We start from the raw sequence: 21,951 nt of genomic DNA on the forward strand, positions 1-21,951 counted from the left end.
TTCTTTTGATCTGGTGGAGTCGCCGTCGCCATGCGGGTTTTAGTTGCTTCATGCATTCCTGTGCGCCACCTTGCTCGTGCAGCGGGACCCCCAGTACCCGAATCCAGCACTCAGGAGGGCGCTGAATGGACTGACCGCCCAGGGTTAGGTGTATCTGACCTCTGGAGTGCTCGAGGCCGCCGACGACCAAGAACGCCGTCTTATCCGGGGAGGGCTGCATGCGTGTGGTTTGCAGGCACTGGTCGAATGTGTCCAAGGCCGTCTGCATGGTGGCTGCGTTTCCTGGGTGTCAAGATTTGTGTTCCGAGGGTCCACCCAAAGGTTGATGTCGTCTGCATACCGTGCGTGTTGAAGGTGGGGGACGGCGCGCAACGCTCGTTATCTTTCTCATCACCAAGTAAAAAAGGGTAGGCGAGAGTATGGCTCCTTGAGGCACTCCACGGACGTAGCTGAAAGTGAGAGGTTGCTTGGCGCCCGAGCTGACCTCGAAGGTGCGATTGCTGAGGAAACTCTTAGCGATGTTAACTGTGCAGGTGCTCGCGCCGCTCTCTTCGAGTGCCTCGATCACCCCCGAATGGTCAACGGTTGGAAAGGCTTTCTTGGGGTCAACCGCCACCAAGAGCCCGGGTACCTTGTTGGTGCACCGCTGCCTTTTGCCCACAAAGCTCCTGGGTAGGTGTACGCTGTCGTGGGTGCACAGGACGGGGCGGAACCCAGTCTGCCCAGCGTCGTAGTGAGGGTAGTCCCCAGCTTCCTCTAAGATGTAAGTCGAGTCAGTACACTATCGATAGTTTTTCAGTAGTCGACTATCAATAGTTCTATCGATAGCTTTTTTTACTATCGATAGTCAGATTTCTGGCGACTATCGATACTATCGATAGTACTATCAATAGTTTTGCACCACTAATACTCGGACATCTCGCTATGGCTGACTTGGGAGCAACAAGTTTGCCTGACCTGAGGAAGCAGTGGCCTCACCTGGGAGCGCAAAGTTAGCTTGACGGAGCGGTACGTTTGCTTCACCTGGGGAGTGAAAGCTTGCCGGGAAGGCAGGTGGAAGATGAGGAAAATCAAAGAAACTCCCCTGAGTTAGCAGTTGTGACATCATTGCCCATGTGACTTGCAGGAACGAGACGGTAATGCCTGCCGAAATTTCTTGAATGTTTTTTTAATCTCTAGGAGCTCCTTTTGCGGCTTAAATAGTACCTCCGACTTTCTTTAGGTAAGTCAGCGCTATGCCTATGCTACTTGGCAAGAAGCTTTATGAAGTCGGTGTTCTTGCCACGTTTTAGCCACTTTAACTGTGGGCCAGATAAGCTGGCGTCAGTCGCTGCAAATGAGCACTGAATAAAGTGTAAAAACAATCAATATTTAATAACTCACAACTCACTAAGCATTATAAAAGAGTTAGCATGTTACATTTCTAGGAATTCCCTCGCCGCTACCTGTCTTGGAGAATGACCAAACGCACTGGTTCAACAACACATAGTCATTAATTACTTTATTGCCCGCTTCGCGATCCCAGAACCCCCACGCATATGCTGCGACTGCCTTTTATCACCAGCAGAGCGCCACTCGCGTGGCTAATTGCACTTGACACCTCCTCGCGGTGGAAATGACCATGGACGATTTGGCATGTGGGCCACCTATTCTAACGCTTTGGCTCCCCGGTTGCCCCACAGATTTTACATATTCACATTTGAGCTTCCAGCCATATGGGAGGCGTGGATCACGGGCGCTTTTCTATAGATACTCATGGAACCAAATTGTTAACTTACACGACGAGGTGCCTGGTAAGGAGTCTCGTTCGTCGCCTTCAAGCTCACTCTCCTTTGCAAGTGGAGAAGAAAAAGTGATATCAGTGTGATCGTGCTCAACGTTTGCACTTTTGGTGGTGACTTGAAGATTTGCGAGGACGTGACTCATTCAAGCATGTAAACAAAGAACAAAAAATCATTTCTTTTTGTTACTTCTCAAGAATATATTTTCGGCAATTAATAAACTGAAAATGGTCACATGCCCGGTATTTTCCAAGGAAAATAAATGTTGGTGAACTGAGTTTTTCACAAACTCTGATGCCATCCCAGTCCTCGTCTGCCGCGCTGTCTACACCGTACTCTCTTGCTTGGGTCATCGGGTGGTGAGCAAGCGGGCGTTCATTTCTTCATACCGCAGCCAGGTGGATGGCGCCGCTCTACTTTTGTGTTTTCTCATTCCCGATGCACGCAAAAATACCATTCTTAGGCACAAACTATAAAAGTGCCACTTGTTTAGAGATTAATGCACAATATTGCTCAGTTCCATGAGTGCACAAATGAAATGGGCTTCTCAAGCTGTGACGGCACAGAAGGGGTACTAAAATGTTGAACCTTGGCGATACTCGGGCAGTCAGGAAGTTTTGGGGTGCTGCACACCTTCGTGAAAAAGAAACATTCACTTCCTGAAGCAAGATTTTCAACCTTTCAAAATAAAAAAAAAAAAAAAATTGGGTTGTGTGTATGTTTATACAGCCTAGAATTTGGTCTGCCTCAACGGGCGACGAGTCTCTCAGTTATAGATGAGCAATTGAGCCAGTGGAGTACGCCCACTAGCTAGGTTTTGAAATTCCATGCACACGAAAGCTGTGTTTATGATTCAAACGTGTTCGAGAAACTGTATCTTTCGGGCTTGAATAATTAGGGATGATTACAGATTTGCGAATGTTCTTCTATGAGGAAACTCAGGTGGCTTCTGAGAACTTAGCCTTCTACCTATCGTACACGAAAAGCAGTGGGTTGTTATGGTTAATCATTCGGTGCAAAGGCGTTTCCAGTTTCTAAAGCTAAGGCGAATAGAATTTCTGCCCGCTACAATGACCTATTTCTCCGCAAGTTCTCAACATGAACACTGAAACAATGGCCGGACATGTCCATAAACCTGGTAATTTGGAAAGTAGAATTTTACAAATATCTTATGTTTGTCGATTGCGGAACAAGATTGCCGTGGACTGTTTTTCTTCCTCTGTGGTTTATTGCTCGGAAGTGTTTAGTCGGCCAGTTGTAAATCGCCCGCTATTCAACGCATCAGAATGGCTCCCAAGCGGCACGCACCCGTCCAGGTTCAAGCTCACCTGTTCAAACCCCTTTGTTCGATTAGAGTAGACTGAGCCGATTCGAGCGCTGGGAGATGTTCAGGATTGGGTCCCTAATGACTAGACAAGAATATTGTATGTATTTTACCAGTAGGGTTTCCATGGTAGTAAGTGATCTAGTGTACAAGAGGGGACGGTTCCTGAATGGCCGAGCGCCTTAAGTCATGGTTGAGACGGATGAGGCTTAAGACGGCTCGGTGTCGAAAAAAGCAGGACAACACCAGTAGCTAGTTTATTTCTAATTGTTCCTTTTCCTCTTTGCTCGAAAGAAATACATATTGTGTGTCAAGGTTCGGATCATAACCCATGGCGATTTGTTGGAGGTTAATAGACCATTTCCAAAAGTCCATGCCAACGCCTGTCCGCCATTGCTTGATCGCATACTCCAAGCATATATGCCGTGAAACTTGCGAATAACCTCTGAACCTCAACAACAGCGTCGACCTGGCTCAGGTCGACGCTGTTGCTGCGATGTTCAGTATTTGGATGCTCTGTGTTTGGTAAGGCCACCTTTCTAACACTAGCACTGACAACACTGCTGTCGTCATCGCCCTGCAGTGGTGGCGTTGACGAAGGTGCACCAGGAGTAAAGAGGGGCATGTAGTGGGCCCAGCATCAAAATGTGGGACAGATTAACTTGTAAGATGCAACCCTCTCAGGCTCAAGATTGGGATGGATGTCATATGAAAAAAAAAAAAAAAAAAAAAAAAAAGAAATCAAAATCAAGGATGCATATTATTTTCCCGCGGGCGCAGCTGGCGGAGTAGGCACCGCGCCCGTGGCCTAGCGGTTATCGAGCTTGGCTCCCACACAAAAAGCCGAGGTTCGATTCCTGGATACGGATGCACCTTTTTGTTGTTTCTGTAAATCTCACGTTCTGGCAATTTCGAGAACCTTGTAGGCTTATTCGAGGTTAGAATATTCTACGTGCCGAACCTTCTACGATGTTTGTTACAGAAGCCCAACCGTGTACATAAGGGGCTCCGCGTGGCAAGCCTGAGGCAGTCTCGCCCCAGCGTTCGATCCTGCTGTCACGCCACTATCGACGCTAACCTTTTTTCTATTTTGTTTGGGCACAAGTCCGCCTCACCAAACGTTCAGTTTGGCTGTTTTCATTGTCTCATCAATTGTTCAGGGTGACTAGCGATCGGGAAAACCGGGCATTGCCGGGGAAATTTTAGTTACCTGGAAAAATCGGGGAATGTTCAGAGATATATTCAAAGCGCGAGCCCAGTCAGGGAAAATAAGCCGGAAATGCCATCGAGTGCCCTGAGCGAAGACTTGAGGGTCTTGGGGCAGAAAAATATGCAATAAATTCTGCTTAGACCGGAGCGCCTGCTCTGGTCTCCCGATATAGTGTGTGCTATTCCTTGCAAACGGAACAGCCGACAAATCCAGTCCAAGCCTTTTATTGGATTGGGGCCGCGACACTAGGCTAGATCCAGTTAGAGCTACTTGATTTAGTAACAAATGGGGAAGGCCGCAGACCCCAATCCAATCCGAGCCTTAAGCCGAGCATATGTGAAAGTGCATCTGGCGGTCATGCTGCCATTCGCTTTTTGACGTGTGTGGTTGAGCGTCGTGTTTTCATCGTGTTTCCGGAAGTGGCCTCTGCGCTGACGATGTCGGCGGCAAGAAAGTTTTCGTTTAATCCGGACTGGCCGAACCCGAGTACTTAGGATTATGCATGTTGGATTAAGCCCGTGCAAAATGATTTTCAAAGTGCTCAATGCCTTGTCTTGTAATAGTCCTGTATATTTAACCGCCTCTGCAATGGTCAGGGAATTTAACCTTCATTTGTCAGGGAAACGTGAAAAAGTCAGGCAATTTCAAAATAAGAATTAGCTAGACACCATAATTGTTATTTGTGACTATATATTTAAAGAAACTTCAATGTGTATCCAGACGAACACAGTGAGTGGCAAAAAGGCTTGCTGTAGCAACCACTAGAGTTGTCGCCCACGTCCAGTGAGCAGAAAAATTGCGCTTCTTCTTTTGGCACAACAAAACTAAATTTCCAGCATGTACATGTGCGTGATCTCCTAAAAAAAAAAAAAAAAAAAAAAAAACTAAAGATAACCGTCGGCATTCTGGTGGGCGCGTCTATTTTACTGCCAGCGGTACAAAAATGAGCGTCTTTTTATTCGTACAATGTCACTGCATCACCATTAAACGCGGGGCCAAGTGTCCTAACCTCAGTCGCGAAGCCCTCGCGATCGCTTGAAGTTTCAGTACAGTTTCACGCGCATTTCATGATGAAAACTAGAGATCAGCTTCACGGTACCTTTTTGCGGCGACGTGGCTCTCCTAACCAAGAATGAGTGACTTCATGACTAACTATTAATGCCAAAGAAAAAAAATTCTCACGGAAAGTTACCTTATTGTATTATCAGTGGGTTCGAAGTTGCTGCCACGTCCAGTGGAATCCTATCTGCCCCATTGCTTCTTCAATTGTCCGAAAGACGGCTTGACTTCGCTGTCGCCGGGAGTCAAGTAGCTGCGCGATATTTAGCTCGCTTAGAACCGCAAATAAGTTCGCGTTGCATCGCGTGAGAAAACGACGCGGGAAGACGCCAGTCCTCTTTCCGCCGCCGCCATGTTTTATGTTGATCCCACAGCAATTTGCGGTGCCGCAGCGAGCGCCTTGCTATAATCCTCCCCGTTCCAAAGTGCGATGCGCCCTGCATTTACATGGGCTGAATGCATGCGCTATCGCCGTCTCGATCCACCTCAGTCTAGCGACTTGATTGCGATGCGCTCCCTTAGAGTATTACGGTTGCATGAACGCATTAATTACGACAACAAGATTCGATGCACCTATGTCGCATTCATGTAAACGCGGCTGCAGCTTAGTAACATTTTGAACACATCCTTGAATAAAACAGACGCGGTGGACGGTGGTTGAGAAAACCCGGGGCGGTCCGGGTTTTCTGGGTGTTCGCAAACACGGGCTAAAGAACAAAATAATAATAAAAAATATATGCGCCACCGTGGTTCTAATAGAGAACGTGCATTGCAAAGAAGCCAACTGTCACGGGCTCCTTGCAAAGAAGCGCACTACCAGTTCAACCTACTCATGGAGGTTCCCCTCGAGGGGAGATTGAGTACGGGGCCTTAATGTCTAGATGGTGTTAGCAGAGGCCGTGTGCGGCCGAAGCCCTCAAAGAGAACCCAACCGGATTCTTCGCATCCATAGTGCACCTAGGAATGCGTTACTACGCACGTGACTCGGAAGACAAGAGTAGGGAGTGGACTCGAGGCTACCCAAACGTCAATTATTTTAGTCTTTTTTAATGAAGTAAAATGAAGTAGGCAAAATGTATTTTCAATTCTTTAAATCAGACATGGCGAAGAACAACCACCACGATTATTTTACCCAAGTCCAAAAAATTTTGCCGGTACCCTTAAGAAGGCACTATAATAATGACTGTCTTGTAGCACAAACAACTCCCTTCTTCACAATATGCAGCATTAAAAAAAATATAAATTTCAAAAGTGATCGTGGAGTTAAGCACCCTTCGAAATGTGGAGCTCACGCAGGTAATTTTTTTTCTGTGTACCACAGTTGTTTCATGCACACAATATACATTATTTTAATGTGGCTAACACACACCCTGGGCGCACACCCTATCGAACGGTGGCAATCGGTTTGTCAAACGGAATTTCATCAACAGATCGTTTCATCGACAGCTTGTTTTATTGAAAGGTTCCTGCGTTCATTTCACTACGGAGTTCTAGAATAGCGCACGCTAAAGCTTTGCGCTCGCAAAGAATAGTGTCGTCGCCACTGCGGCGACACTATTCTTTCTAGTCCATATTGAAGCGATAATGCTCAATAAATTTGTTGTTTCGTTCTAGTTGTGTTACCGAAGTTTGCATATGTAGCATATTTATTAATAGTAATAGAATAATAACCATATAGTAAGACCTTATCAATTTACTTTCTCCCATGCACAGGAAGTGTTTTTTTCTCTCGTAGTATTCAAGTGTTTCATGAAATAAAATCTGTTATTAATAAACATCCCTCTTTAAGGTGTACATTTTCCTAAATTAGTTCTGTTCAGCAGTTTTGGGTAACATATTTGACCTCCTTTCCTGGAAATTACAACAGTAGGCAGGATTTTGTTTGGAGGGGAGGGAGGGGAGAGGAGAGAGGAGAGGGCTGAGGGATGAGGGGGTTGGGATGTTCATGGGCTTGTGGTGTAAAGGTGGAGGAGAGTCAAAATGCATGTGTATATTATATGGTTGAATAGATATGGCTGGCTAGGCTACTGAACACCAATCATGACAAGTATTATTATGTGACGCTGCGAGCTTTGACTATTGCAGGGCGTTTGGTGAAATGCCGGCCAAATCACTCCAGCAAAGAGTAATTCTCGCACAAAGAAAAGCTTATCATATTGGTCTCTGCCAAAGAGTCTCTTTAAGAAAATGAATAAACTTTGTTGTAACTAAATTGCTCATTAGTTTTGGGTTATTTTTAATTAGGAAATATTAAAACCGTAAGTTATAAAAAAAAACACATCAAGCTAGTGCACCTTACAGAAATATTAAACGCGTGCAACGTCCCCCCCCCCCCCCCAAAAAAAAAAAAAGGAAAAACGGATTTGGGACACATTTATGGACTGGTTTTCTATGGGAACGCACGTCGGTGGTCCTGTACCCTGTGGGCAAATTAAGCAACTACCGTTCGTAATTTGACCACGGGCTCTACGCTTACTTCTACGAGGGAGGCGAGGAGATAGTCGCCCGCTTTGACCTCGGGGAGGAGGACTGTTGGCTCGGAGATGCGTTTTGATAGGACACCGAAACGTAAAAACACATCCAATAGTTCACTTTTTTCGAAATGTCGTAAGATGCTGCGCGCGTTTTTCTTAAATGTAATGGTTCAAAAACGCCGCTCTGTTAGCAAGCAGACTTACTTTTTCGAAGCGTCACCAAAGCTCAGCCAGCTGTGGGCAGTCAGGTTGTCCAGCAAGTAGCCAAAGGCGCCGTCGATGTGCGTGAGCACCTGACCGACGTTGCTCGACATTGCCGACGTATGACGGTCGAAGATAGGCTCCAAATCCTAGCAGCGGTTTGGGTAAGCAAGTCGGCGCAGGCACATAAGGAGGGCCTCCTCCCCGCTGACAACAACCCCGTAGCTGCTGCACATCACCTTTGGCATCAGCGGGGCGTCGTTTAGGAGCTCAAAATCGTCCTTCTCAAAGCGAAACATACGCCGAAACGTTAGGTCGTCGAGCTCGGCGACATCCAAGAGCTAGCCTTCCACTTGATTTGTATCTACGTGGTTCTGGCTCCCGGTATTGGAGGAACGTGCTCTACAAATCGCTCCACGACATGTTCATATGCAGAAGATGGTCAACCAGCACACTGGACCGCGATCGGCGTATTGGAGGCATGATTAGAAAGAATAAACAAAGAAAACGAACCACTTCACAGAGCTCAAAGCGTGCGCAACCTGAGTTCGTAATTTGGCGCGAAATAGAGCACGTGTGGATTGTTTTGGCTCCGTTAGTTGTGACATACTAGACTAAAAATGAGATTGGCTGTGACCAAAAGCGTAGGTTAAAACATGTTTGAAGATGTTTGTTGTGACAAATGCTTGTATTTTGTAATTAACAGCATTTAGCGTGCCAATTAAAATGCGGTAATTGCATTACTAGGTGCAACCACATCTTGGCGGTGGTGCACGCCCGCGAAGTTTGCGTTTTACGTCGCCGCTGGGAAAGGCCATTCTAAAACTCTCTCGCATTGCGTGCGCTAACGCGAACGCTAAATTTAGCGCGAGCGTACGCCAAAATTGCGCACGTTATTCTAAAACTTCCTATTAAGACACCTTGCAACGTTTCGTCGGCAGCTTATTTCCAGGAACATTACCTCAGCTCTTATAACCTTGGCAGTTTTGACGAGACTTTGCGCAAGCTCGGACATTAGAATACATATCATTTTCCCCGATCAGAGCAAAGCGAAGCAAGGAATGACCAATGTGTGGCACGGTTGGTTTGGAAGCTTGAGATTAGAGTTCTAGAATTCGCTATTGCTGTATTGGACCTACTTGGGTTGTTGCTCTATAGCTCTGGAATGCTTCCAATCAACAGAAGCAAGCCAGCCATTCAATACACCAAACTAATCATTTTTTAACGAAACAACACAGGGCCGACGGATCTTTATGAAATTTCGCAGTGTCGTTGAAACGTGCAGATAAAAGTTGTTTACGAAAAGTGTTTCTACAAAATGGTAGAAACCCCTTTTGAAAGCTTCATGATTGTAAGTTTAAAGAGATCACTCCCAACAAGGGGAGCACCTTGGTGCCATCTCTCGTGAGCAGTCAAACTGCTGATCATTGAATTTTAAGTGGAGAGATGCACACCACATTATGAATAAAATCCAAGAGGAAATGAGTCGACTTATGGGTGCATGGCAATGACGTCACCCAGTACGAGGGGGTGGGTGAAAAATGGCCGTTTAATATGGACCACGTGTTTGACTCCTGTGTCGCTTTTGCTCTTCATGGCCTCCTCATACTTCTTGAAGGTGTCCATGAGGTTATTCAAGTTCCGCTGGGTTTCTCTTATTGTGGAACACGCACAGATCAAATCAAAGCCTTGGGCATGTACTATAGTCAAAAGCCCGCAGGGGGCACCTGTGAAAGCAGGTGTTTGGAGAGTGGCGTCTCCACGGACCCCGAGCCATGCGGGTTCGCCTGCCCACGTCTGGCTGTGCGTGGCTTTCCCGTGTCCGGGCAAAAGGGCATCCTGGTGGTTGAGCCGAGCCCGGGGTAGGTTTGGACCCTTCGGGGCCCCCCGGGTGAGGCAATACACCACTTCGGCCCCCGCTTCCCGTAGACGGGTGTCCTGGCTTGGCCCGACCAGGATGATTCAGTCAGTCGCCACTTCTACTATCCCCTTCTTTCTTTCAGCGTTCTCTTCTCCTTCTTTTTACTCTTCTCATTTCTCTTCTTTCCTTTTCACCCCCTTTGGCGGCAAGGGCTAACCTTGGGTGGCAATAGATTCTCTTGTCTTGAACCACACTTGGTTATAGCGTCTTGGTAGTACTGGCAGAGCAACATTCTCAGACAAGCCCTAACTGTTATGAGGTGCTGCCTGTCCCCATGTTGGGCTCCGTGGTGGGCGGTACGCCACGGATGCTGAATTTTCTCTGCCTTCTATGGCGTCCTCTACCAAAACCTCTTCAGGACAAGCGTCCAAGCGGCCTTATCCTGAACTAACCAAAGTAAAAGATGTTGAACCTGCAACTTTCACAAGATTTTTTGTTATTCATTCTGAAGATGAACAGCGCCCCGTGGGAAAAATGTCTCCTTTCATTGTGGCAAAAGTTCTTGAGAACTTGATTGGTTATAACTACAAAGCAAAGAAGATGCATTCCAGTGATCTCCTTGTTGAAGTCAACACTAAGGATCAAAGCATGGCGCTCCAGAAACTGTCCCGCATCGTGGATGTCCAAGTAACAGCTGCCCCACACCGCACACTGAATACCATTCGAGGGGTGCTCTCCGAGGACGACCTCCTACACTCTAGTGAAGAGGAAATTCTCGAAGGCCTCCGACCATCGGGTGTCGTTGCTGTAAAGCGGATAATTTTCAAACGGGATGGTGTGGAAACTCCAAGCAAGCATGTTATTCTCACGTTCGAAAGACACACTCTCCCAGCATTCGAGAAGGCAGGATACCTCCACTGCCGTGTCCGACCGTATGTACCGAATCCGCTCCGGTGTTTTCGGTGCCAGCGGTTCGGTCATGGCGCTCGGAGCTGTCGAGGCAAGAACATCTGTGCAAAGTGTGGAAGCACTGATCACGTTGCCGACATCTGCGAGAATGAAGTGAAGTGTGCTAACTGCGATGGTGAACATCCCGCCTACGCGCGCGCATGCCCCATATGGAAACAGGAGAAAGAGATCCTTTCGTTGAGAGCCAAGGACAACCTCTCTTACCCCGAGGCCAAGAAGCGCTATCTATGCCTTCTTGGCAAAGGGGGGCTTCGTCGAGGTGGTGCGTAGGGGGCTTGCACCACCCTCCGAGCCTCGACCCTTCCAGGTTCCCTCTGGGAACCGGGAGGCCGTTGCTCAGCCCCCACCTACCAAGAAACCAGAGGTGGCGGCGTGCCCTCCACCTCAGAGAGGTGGCACTGGTGCCCCTCCCACTCAGAGGGACAGGCTGTCAAACGACATGTCTGCCCTGATAACTCGGTCTCCTCCTAGGAGGAAGGAGCGAGCCCCTCGCCCCAAGCCTCCCGAGGAGCCGTCCACATCTAAGGAGCAGCAGGCCCTTCCTGCTGGCTCCGTCTCACCTGAAGAGGAGCGGATGGATGTGAGTGAGTCTCCTCCCATCCGTTTGGCTCCTCCTGATGACTCAAAACTAAAGAAGTCATCCCAGAAGAAACCGATACCACGGGTAACCCCGCCCAAGCCGCCTGAGGGCGTCTAGGCAGGAACCCCTTTTAACATATCCACCATAAATAGTTACAGTTTCATGCAATGGAACTGCCGAGGATTGCTTCACAACATTGACGATGTGCATTTTTTTCTTGATGAGCTGCGAACTCTAGCAGTCGCTCTGCAGGAGACTCATCTCAATAGCACTCATATGAACATCTTTCGTCGTCACCATGTTTTTCGAAAAGACCGTACATCATCTCATTCTTCGGGTGGAGTGGCTGTTGTGGTACGAGGCGATATTGCATGCACGGCAGTTCCTCTTCGCTCACCCCTGGAGGCTGTTGCAGTGCGTATTCTTGCAGATCGTCTCATAACTCTTGTCTCCCTTTACCTTCCACCAGATGTTCCGATTGACTTTTACGATTTGCAGGACCTGCTGAACCAGCTGCCGAAGCCTTTTTTAATTTTAGGGGATTTTAATGCACACAACCCCTTATGGGGAAGTACTCGGTTGGACAATCGTGGAAAAGTCATAGAACGTTTTTTTACTTTCATCATCACTATGCCTTTTAAACAGTAAACAACCAACATTTTATAGTTCGAGTCATAACACTTTCACATGTATAGACTTGTCTATATCATCAGCTACATTATTCCCTTGTTTTTCATTGAAGGTTTTAGATAATCCTCTTGGCAGTGATCACTTTCCCATCATTTTAGAAAGTCATATTCCATTGCCCACTATTTTAAAGCGAATTCCTTGATGGAAACTTGATAAGGCTGACTGGGGACTGTTTCAACTGGAGGCCACACTTGACCCATTAATGCTTGAGAGTATGACACCAGAGGAGGCTACTTTATATGTTACCGAGCAAATCATAAATGCAGCACATCACTCTATCCCCAAGACATCCACAAACCTCCCAAAACGGTGCAAGCCTTGGTGGACCCAGGAGTGCAGCACAACTAGGCGAAACCAGAAAAAAGCATGGGACACTTTTCGAAGGTATCCAATTCCCAAAAACGTGATGGAGTTTAGAAAAAGAAAGGCGAAGGCTCGGTGGACACGAAAGCAGGCAAAACGGACATCCTGGAAGAAGTATGTCTCTTCGCTGAGCAGCGCTATCTCCGCGAAAGAGGTGTGGGACCGCTACCGTAAAATTAGGGGTGACTACCGTGGTTTCATTGTTCCTCCTCTCTTCGCCCCGTCTCCTGCATCGTTAAAGGATATAGGAAATGCCCTCGGCATGCACTTTCAGGGTGTCTTCCTCTGATAACTACAATGCTTCTTTTAAGCTGTTCAAAAGGAATGCAGAATGTCAGCGACTGAAGTTGTCAGGTACGGATTCAGAACCTTACAACAAGCCTTTTACGGTTTGTGAGCTAAAACTGGCCCTTGACACCAAGAAACAATCCTCACCAGGTCCCGATTCTATCCACTACGAAATGCTTCGTCGGCTCTCCTTGGAATCGTTTGGACAGTTGCTTAAATTCTTTAACCGCCTCTGGGAAGACTCCTACTTTCCCGACGCATGGAAATGTGCACATGTCATACCCTTCCTGAAACCGGGAAAGGACCCTTCATGTCCATCAAGTTACCGCCCAATTGCACTCACTAGCTGCCTGGGTAAGACATATGAGAGACTCATTAACAGGCGACTTGTATATTTTCTTGAAACTAACAATATCTTGGATAAGAATCAGTGTGGTTTCCGACAGGGTCGGTCCACCTTGGATCACCTGGTACGCCTTGAAACCTTAATTAGGGAAGCATTTGTAAACAGGCAGCACTGCGTTTCTGTATTTTTTGATTTAGAGAAAGCGTACGATACTACTTGGAGGCATGGCATTCTTCAGGATCTTCTTGCCTATGGAATACGAGGTCGCATGCTCCGTTGCATTAAAGCTTACTTAACGGGACGAACTTTTCAGGTTCGGTTAGGCACCACTCTGTCCGATATCTTCTTGCGAGAAAATGGGGTCCCGCTGGGAGGTGTCCTTAGTGTCACACTGTTTGCCGTCAAGATCAATACGATTGCTAAAGTGATACTACGTTCCATTGCTTATTCGCTCTATGTCGACGACCTGCAGATCTCTTCTTCCTCTTGCAATCCTTCTAGTTGCGAGCGCCAGCTGCAGCTAGCAATAAATAAAATCAGCAAATGGGCAGATGAAAATGGATTCCGGTTTTCAGCTGAGAAAACTGTGTGCGTACCCTTCTCTCTCCGACGTGGGATATCCCTAGATCCCAGCTTAGAAATAAACCGAACTCCTATAGCCGTTAAAGCTGAACATAAGTTCTTGGGCATTATTTTCGACAAAAAGTTAAATTTTAACTCCCATTTACAGCAACTGAAACAGAAATGCTTAAAATCCCTTAACATTCTCAAAATTCTGTCTCACAAAACATGGGGTTCAGACAGAAAGGTCCTGTTACGCTTGTATAACTCTCTGGTACGATCCCGTCTTGACTACGGTGCTATAGTCTATAACTCGGCGCGACCATCCTCGCTGAAAATGCTGGACCCTGTGCACCACCTTGGCTTGCGGCTCGCCACGGGCGCCTTCCGTACGTCTCCTGTGCTTAGCTTGTATGTGGAATCTCATCAGATGTCCCTTGCCAAGCGACGGCAGTATTTAGGCCTGAGTTATGCTTCCCGGATTATGTCGGACCTTGACCATCCAACCTTTACTACTTTGCAGCGATCTCGGTATACCCGTCTTTTCGAGAACAAGCCGAGGACGGTCATACCTTTAAGTTTTCGTGTGGGAAGTGATCAGGAATCTCTTCAACTCGACCTTAATGGGATTGAACTCCTTAAGAAGCCTCTACGTATTGCACCTTGGGAGCTCCTTCCAGTTTCTTGTGACTGGACGTTTACACGGTTCAGCAAACATAGTGTTTCTCCACTTATTATTCAACAAGAATTTGTTGAGCTACAAAAGAAATACAGCAACTATGTTCACTTTTATACTGATCGATCCAAGAACTCCTTCTCTGTAGGAACTGCCGTTTACTCTAAAGAATTTACAAAGGCCCAACGACTTGAAAGCATGGCTAGTATTTTCACTGCAGAGCTCTATGGCGTATTGATGGCTATTGAATACATCATGGCAAGCAAAACTATGAAAGCTGTTCTCTTTGTGGACTCACAAAGTGTTGTTTCGGCTCTCTGCTCAATAAAAGATACCAAAAATAAGCTAGCCCAATTAGTGCGATTTAAAATCAATAGTTCCTTAGTTCGTGGCCATGATATAAAGTTTTGCTGGATCCCCAGTCATGTTGGACTTTTGGGCAATGAAAAAGCAGACCAGTTGGCTACCTCCACAAAAACTCTCACGGTGACCTCTACTGGTCTACCCTACCAAGATGTGAAGCCCCTGATTAAAAAAGCACTCCTCCGAACGTGGCAGTCTGAATGGGACCAAGAAAGTGAAAATAAGCTCCATGTGGTAAAACCAGGTTTAGGATTGTGGGAGAGTGCATCTCATGAAAATCGCTTTATTGAAGTTCTCCACTGCCGCCTTAGAATTGGACACAGCTTCTTGACACATGGGCATCTCCTTTGTGGAGGGGACACTCCAGTCTGTGAGCACTGTGGCGAATCACTAACGGTCCTTCATATTCTATGGCTCTGTTCTGGTCTTGAGCAAAACCGACGCGCTTGCTTCCCGGAATTTTTCGCATACAATATTCCTTTCCATCCTGCACTCTTAGTGGGTGAGCATCCCATCATTCCCTTTAATCGTGTCATTACGTACCTAGAAAAAAGTGTTTTTTACGTCGATTTTAACTTTCATATCCCTTTTCACCTTCTACCAATAACAAAACTTTTGTTGCAGAGCTGATTTCACAGTGAGCCTTTCAAAACTATTACTCTGAGCAAGATTATTACACCTGTTTGGCGCAGTATGGCCTTCGTCGCTTTTGCGCCAGTAAACCACCAATACAACAACAATACAAAATGTACTAGTCAAAAGCAAACATACACGCAGACTTCTCGAGGTGCAGCTTTTGAATGATATTTTTCCTATCCTCTTGCCCTGTAGTGCATTGTGATACTCCGAGAATCTAATGTTTCAGATCGACGGCCTACTTTCCACGAGTGAAATCAGAACCTCGCACGAAACTGCTACTTCTGCCGCCATTGTTTCAGTTTTTACACTTTTAAGCCGACTTGGCATGCAGTTGGCTGTTGAACAGGAACTGACCGAGCCGTGCTAAACTCTCACATCTATACAAATGAATAAATGTGTAAACTAGAGAAAAGTTTTTCCTAAATCTTAGATGCAACGAGTTCGATTTCTAAGCGACAAGTGGGGGCGTGGGCTTCGGACATAAAGCCAGGTCTTTGTTGAAATCTCGAGAACCTCGCACGCCGCTACGAAGGTCTAGAGGCTCATACGAGCAAGCAATGCAGAGCATGTTGCCAATATGAATGAAATGCAATGGGTTATGTTGACAGACACCGCGGTCTTTTTCTTATTGTGGTGTTTTATTGACCTTCGTTACAGTATCCAAGGAGATACCACCAGCAAAATGTTAACATCACGCAACTATTTACGTAATATTTAAATGAGATCGGCAAGAAAAAACGAGCCTCGTAACAAAAAATATATGTGCGAAAACGAGTTTAGATATTGTCCAAGACACTAATAGACACACACCCTTTTTTTATTTTGCGACGGCATCGATTTAACGACGATGGCAAAGTTGTCTATGATTCGATGACACGGACCTGAGCTTCTTTCTGAACTTTCCACGTCACTGACCCTTCACTGTCGCGCCAATATTCTTGAAAATAGATTTCCCGCGTTGACATCCATGGATCACGACAAAAATCCTTGGAGAAGGGGAACCTTACCTCTCAGCGTTGGAGCACTGCTTCGACCGTCGTCGTTAGACACGCACAGCACTGCTTCACTCAGTCGTCCTTGTTTATGAGCGCCTGTTTGCTTCTAGTTGAGATGGTGATTTCACAACACCTTCCGTGTCAATCCTGGGGCTTCCAATAACGTTGCAAACTAAAACGTTCTCACAAGAGCTTTCGAGCCGCACGCAGCACGGAACCTAAACCGAGACGATCAAACAAATAGTCGCCATATTTGTTCATCCGCCGCTTTCCGCCTGGTGCACCGCACAACATTTTTTAGACCGACCAGGGGTTTCACGCTGGGCACTTAGCGACAAGGCCGGCGATATTTCCGACCGCCATGATTGCCCACCAGCAACACCAAGCGCGGCGCTAGCCAATCGCGACAATGAGGAATCTCGCGAACATTGTCGCCGAGTGTCCAACTAAGGGCCCCAGATTCGAGCAACGCGTCGACGTGAGGTGCATGTCACAGTGAGGTAAGGGACGCCAGCACCGGTTGTTGTGGAAACTGCTGAGCTGCACCCCTTTCCATCGCTTGTGTCCCCTGCTTTAATATTGGCGAAGTCTTCATTCAATACTTTTACTTGATTAATAAAGAACAACATTAATACGTAAAATATTTCTATTGTGCCTAATATTAATTTTATTACAGCGTAATATTTTTGCAACTTACTAACAGATATAAAATATTAAAGTTCGAGAAAAAAACTGAACGAACATGGGTGTTGTAATGGGGGGGGGGGGGGGGGGGGGGGACATGCAGCTTGTACCATGTATATAGCTTTTGTTCCTTATTTTAACAACAATATGTTTTGAAAGCAGTTGTTAGTGTAGTGCGACAATGCAACGGTTGGAGTTGGTAGTAAAAAGATAATTTCACAATATTATAAAAGGCTAGCTGAATTAACTTAGGAAAATAGAGAGAGAAAGAGACAGGCGTACCGCTGTCTCTTTATTTCTTTCTTTATAGTATTATGCACCAACAAGCTCAACTACAGCCTGATAATCTCGCAAGCGTGGGCCTGCGGCGCAGCCGATTTTAGCATTTTCAGTGTTGTCTCATTTGGCCACGGTGGCACTGGTGATAAGACGACCGTGGTGCGCTCTGAAACCCTGCAGAGTGCCCGTGTGTTCTTCTGAATGTTGATTGTGCACAATAAATGGAGGCATTGCAGCGGAGAAGCTGTTGTCGCTGTCGCTGGACATGTCTGTTGTTTTCACTCACTGAAGAACTCGCAAGCAAATCGCCGCCTGAGGTGTATCGCCTGCGGAATACGAGCTACCGTAGTCGCTTGGAACCTCTGCCCTGTAGTCACTTGCTCGGGCGGACGAGTACAGGTCACTGCTTGGTGGAGTCGTCTGGCCCGTGTTACTTGCTTTGTGCTGGGCGTCAACGTCGCTTCACTCCCCGTGTCGTCGTCGATCTGAAGAGTTCATGCATCAGACGCAGAGACAGCAGAGAGCCTGCGTTTTGTGAAACCTGACATCTTGCTGCTCCACACTTGTCCTTATAATGCTTCTTACGAGGCAGGGAGTTTTAGTAGGTCTTAGACTGCGGAAAGCGGGCCCAGTGGGCACCTGCTTCCTCCATCCTTTGAATTGATGGCATGAGCTCCCGCTAGCAAAGCTTTTATCCTATACAGTTTGCCCACTTCCTGGCTTGTTAACACTCGCGGATTCTCAGGACAATCCGCGGGAAAATTAACGCCGGGACAAGAATCCTCTTGCCGACGACGAGATATTAGACTTCAGGAGTGTTTGAAGCGGAACGCATATTTTCAAAACGTGGCTTTTCCAGACCCGCCGCGGAGCGGCGTGCGCTGAATGGCCAGATTCCCGCCGCACAAAATAGTGACGACACGCCGTCAGACGCGAATGCAGTGCCGGTCGCCGGCAAAAATGTCTCCTATGCTCCACCAGATACTTGAGTGTTGTATTGACCTGATGGACGCGCTGTTGTGCAGTTCGCACGCGCTCTTTCATCTGCTGGTGGATATCCATAGAGTTCTGCATATCACGCTCATAAAAGTGGATAGCAGAAGTTTCGAGGCCGCCGATGTCTAAACTCCGGCTGCTCCAACCTTAGCGATTCTCTATACAAGCTCGTATGAATTAAGCCTCGCTGCTGTGCTTTGTAATTCAAACGGTGTACACTTGTAGTGCTACCAAACGTAGTGCTTTTTCAAACATAAAAAAAAAAACACAAAAAAAAACGAGAGCCGTGTATAGCAATTGTGCCGTCCGAGAGTGCAACTGGTGTCTACGCTTTTCCTGTGACTCTTGTCGAAGTAAGGCTTGTCGCCCTACTACGTGCCTGCGTGGCATCCGGAATGCTCTGTGAATGGAACTGCTTCAACTAATTGGCTTTTTTTTTTCTAAATTTGAACGCTATGCATTGTTGTATAATCCACATCAATGCTTCGCAGCTAGATAAACACTTGTCGGTTGCGGAACAAGATTGCCGTGGACTGTTTTTCTTCCTCTGTGGTTTATTGTCCGAAAGTGTTTAGTCGGCCAGTTGTAAATCGCTCGCTATTCAAAGCATCAGAATGGCTCCCAAGCGGCACGTACCCGTCCAGGTTCAAGCTCACCTGTTCAAACCCCTTTCTTCGATTAGAGTAGACTGAGCCGATTCGAACGCTGGGAGAGGTTCAAGATTGGGCCCCTGATGACTAGCCAAGAATATTGTATGTAGTTTACCAGTAGGGTTTCCATGCTAGTAAGTGATCTAGCGTAGAAGAGGGAACGGTTCCTGAATGGCCGAGCGCCTAAGTCATGGTTGAGACGGATGAGGCTAAAGACGGCTCGGTGTCGAAGAAAGCAGGACAACACCAGTAGCTAGTTTATTTTTGATTGTTCCTTTTCACCTTTGCTCGAAAGAAATATATGTTGTCTGTCAAGGTTTGGATCATAATCCATGGCGATTTGTTGGAGGTTAATAGACCATTTTCAGAAGTCCATGGCAACGCCTGTCCGTCAATGCTTGCTCACATACTCCGAGCATATAGCCCGGGAAACTTGCGAATAACCTCTGAACCTGGCTGAAAGAGTTTTTTTTTCTCTCAGGTCGACGCTGTTGTTGAGATGTTCAGTATTTGGATGCTCTGTGTTTGGTAAGGCCACTTTACTAACACTAGCACTGACAACACTGCAGTCGTCATCGCCCTGCAGTGGTGGCGTTGACGAAGGTGTGCCAGGAAAAAAGAGGGGTATGTAGTGGGCCCAGCTTCAAAATTTGGGACAGATTAACTTGTAAGATGCAATCCTCTCGGGCTCAAGATTGAGATGGATGTCATATGAAAAACAAAATGAAAGCCGTTTACAACTCCCTGTAACGCCGAATTGAAGCGCAGCTCTTGAGGAGGAGGGAAGGGTACTGAGGGGAGGGTATATTCCTCCTCCCTCCTCCTCCCTCGTGATCCCGCCTCCTACTCTAGAATGAAAGGGCTCCGGTTTGAAGCCGGCCGAGGGAGAAGAGATAAGAGTCTGATAAAATCATTTTTCTAAGTAATGAAAATTCCGATTCCTCCCCCCTGCTCATCATCCCTGCTTCCCTCTTTTCTCCACCTCCCCTCACAGGGTTCAAGTGATCGTTGAAGAGCATCTGACACATCCAATATGAACTCGAACAGTGTCATTTGCTTTGAGAGCTGAAGTTGCTGCGCGTGTCGCCTGTAGAGGAGCCACGAGTTGATAGCAGTCAAGTTGAGGAAATGAACAAACAGCTTTATGTACCATTTAAAGAAACATGTTGGTATCCTGTAGTATTCGATCAGCTGATCTGCAAGGTCAACGCCCCCCATTGTTTCGTTGTAGGTCTTGACAATCGCTGGGCGAGTAACCAGGATGTGCTTCTTTTCCGAAGCGCTCCACCTTTTGACTTGATCTTCCGGCTCAACTCCTGTGTAGGAGGATGCAAGCTGGACAGCTTTATTGTCCAGCCATCGAACCACAACAACATTCTCAGAGTTTTCGACATTATAGTCGAAGGAGCCTCTTCCTCTCTTTCGGAAGTCTTTTTCGGACTCCAAAACACAGTTCCTCATTTGATTGGCACGGATTCTACCACAGGAAAAGATCCCTCTTCTCTTCAAATCTTCGATAAGCTCAATAGAACAAAACCAGTTATCAAAGGTCCCTTTGAAGTTGCTGGCGTTAGGCAAGCCATCACATAATGCCATGACGATATTGTCACCAAAGCCGAGCTGGTAGTCTTGGCTTTCTTTCAGGGTGTCTGCTCCAATGTACGCCGCAAACTGGTATACAATACCTGAAATACCAGCCCGAACAAAAATCTTAAAACCCCACTTATGGGGTTCATTTTTTTATGTACTGGCGAAGGCTTGATCTTCCCTTGAATGGTGCCCTCTGCTCATCAACACTTTGCGCTTCTTCTGGTGCCACAGCCAAGCATTTTTCCTGCAGTGCATCCAGAAAAGGACGTAGCTTGAAAAGACTGTCAAAGCCCGGGTCTAGTTTTGGCAAGATCTTGCTGTTGTCTGCAGCGTGGAAATACCTTCGGAGCTGTTTGAACCTGTTCTTTGACATCGTCTGAGACACGGGTGTGAACTGCAGCTTCTCATTCCAATAGAAGTGGTACTGCGGGACTGGAATCAGTCCTGTCATCAAAAATATCCCGACAAACTGCTCCCTCTCATCTGCGTCTGTGTTGGTAGACTTCCCACTCTTCTGCACGGAGTAGAGGTTAGTCTGCTCTGCCAAGTGCTCAAACATCTCCCGATCAAAGAACTGTCTCAAATACTGAAAGGGAGTCAGTATCTCGGGTAGTTGGTCCGGAAACGAACTTTTCCACGAAGTGTGAACATCAGGGATTGACCTCTTCTGCCACCAGAATTGTCGTGCCCTCTTTTTTAGTTTCCTTGTAGATGTTGTTTTCGTCCTCTTGTGACCTCCTGTCCTCTGTACTCGTACATCTCAAGTTGATCTTGGTCTGTCAGAACAGTCGCATGAATCGCTGAGGCCACTCTCCTCGTCGCTAGCAGCGCTTGGAAGGAAATTTTCATCATCGCTGTCGGATTCGGTGTGATGATGAATATCTCGTAACAAGGCCTGTGCTTCTGAGGGTTCAGAGTCATCTGGCTCATCGACTGAAGTGTCGGCGGTAAAGATGTCCTCAACGTTTCTGTCGCTAAACCTCAACGAACTGGGTCCTGGTGCCGAGCCATAAAACGTGGCCGAGTCCACCATGGCGAAGGCCAATGATTCCTGCAGGAATCATTGAAACAATGCAGCCTAAGTAGTGCAATATTTGTTTTAAATATATTTAGGATAATATATACTCTATCTTCAATAGGTTAAACGTACCCTCGCAATTTTACAGATCTCTGCGATGCCGCTTACCTTTGCAGTGAAGTCGAAAAGTTCTCCACGTGTACCCAAATTCGTGCAAACGCAAACTTGTGGATGGATGTGCAACCGAACGAGAGCGGCCGCCTAGTGGCGCCATATAGTGGCCAAGTTTAGTACTCCAATACTCCAGGAATCATTGTTCGGGAACGGTATAGGTTTCGGTTTAGCTGTTTACAA

At 46.8% G+C, this 21,951-nt stretch overlaps 1 protein-coding gene and 1 pseudogene across 1 annotated transcript; both read right to left on the bottom strand.

Annotated features, from left to right (window-relative positions):
* Positions 1-1,019: 1,019 nt before the first annotated feature.
* Positions 1,020-2,238, bottom strand: LOC121836668 (annotated as a pseudogene).
* Positions 2,239-19,907: 17,669 nt separating this feature from the next.
* Positions 19,908-21,500, bottom strand: LOC121836669 (piggyBac transposable element-derived protein 3-like). The gene is made up of 3 exons (XM_042291628.1): positions 21,315-21,500; positions 20,787-21,165; positions 19,908-20,674 (listed from the first exon to the last, which is right to left on the bottom strand). The coding sequence occupies exons 1-3, from the start codon at positions 21,498-21,500 to the stop codon at positions 19,908-19,910; spliced, it is 1,332 nt and encodes a 443-aa protein (XP_042147562.1).
* Positions 21,501-21,951: the final 451 nt, after the last annotated feature.

Source organism: Ixodes scapularis, unplaced genomic scaffold (assembly GCF_016920785.2).
Source record: "Ixodes scapularis isolate PalLabHiFi unplaced genomic scaffold, ASM1692078v2 PGA_scaffold2__306_contigs__length_199485367, whole genome shotgun sequence".
NCBI lineage: Eukaryota > Metazoa > Arthropoda > Arachnida > Ixodida > Ixodidae > Ixodes > Ixodes scapularis.

What these genes read in the sequence shown, in the direction of transcription:
- LOC121836669 (XM_042291628.1), bottom strand. Translation starts at nt 21,500, where the DNA reads ATGACTCTGAACCCTCAGAAGCACAGGCCTTGTTACGAGATATTCATC. An exon ending in ACGAGTACAGAGGACAGGAG is followed by an intron (nt 21,166 to 21,314) that starts GTCACAAGAGGA and finishes ACTCCCTTTCAG; the next exon opens with TATTTGAGACAGTTCTTTGA. An exon ending in GGCACCAGAAGAAGCGCAAA is followed by an intron (nt 20,675 to 20,786) that starts GTGTTGATGAGC and finishes CTGGTATTTCAG; the next exon opens with GTATTGTATACCAGTTTGCG.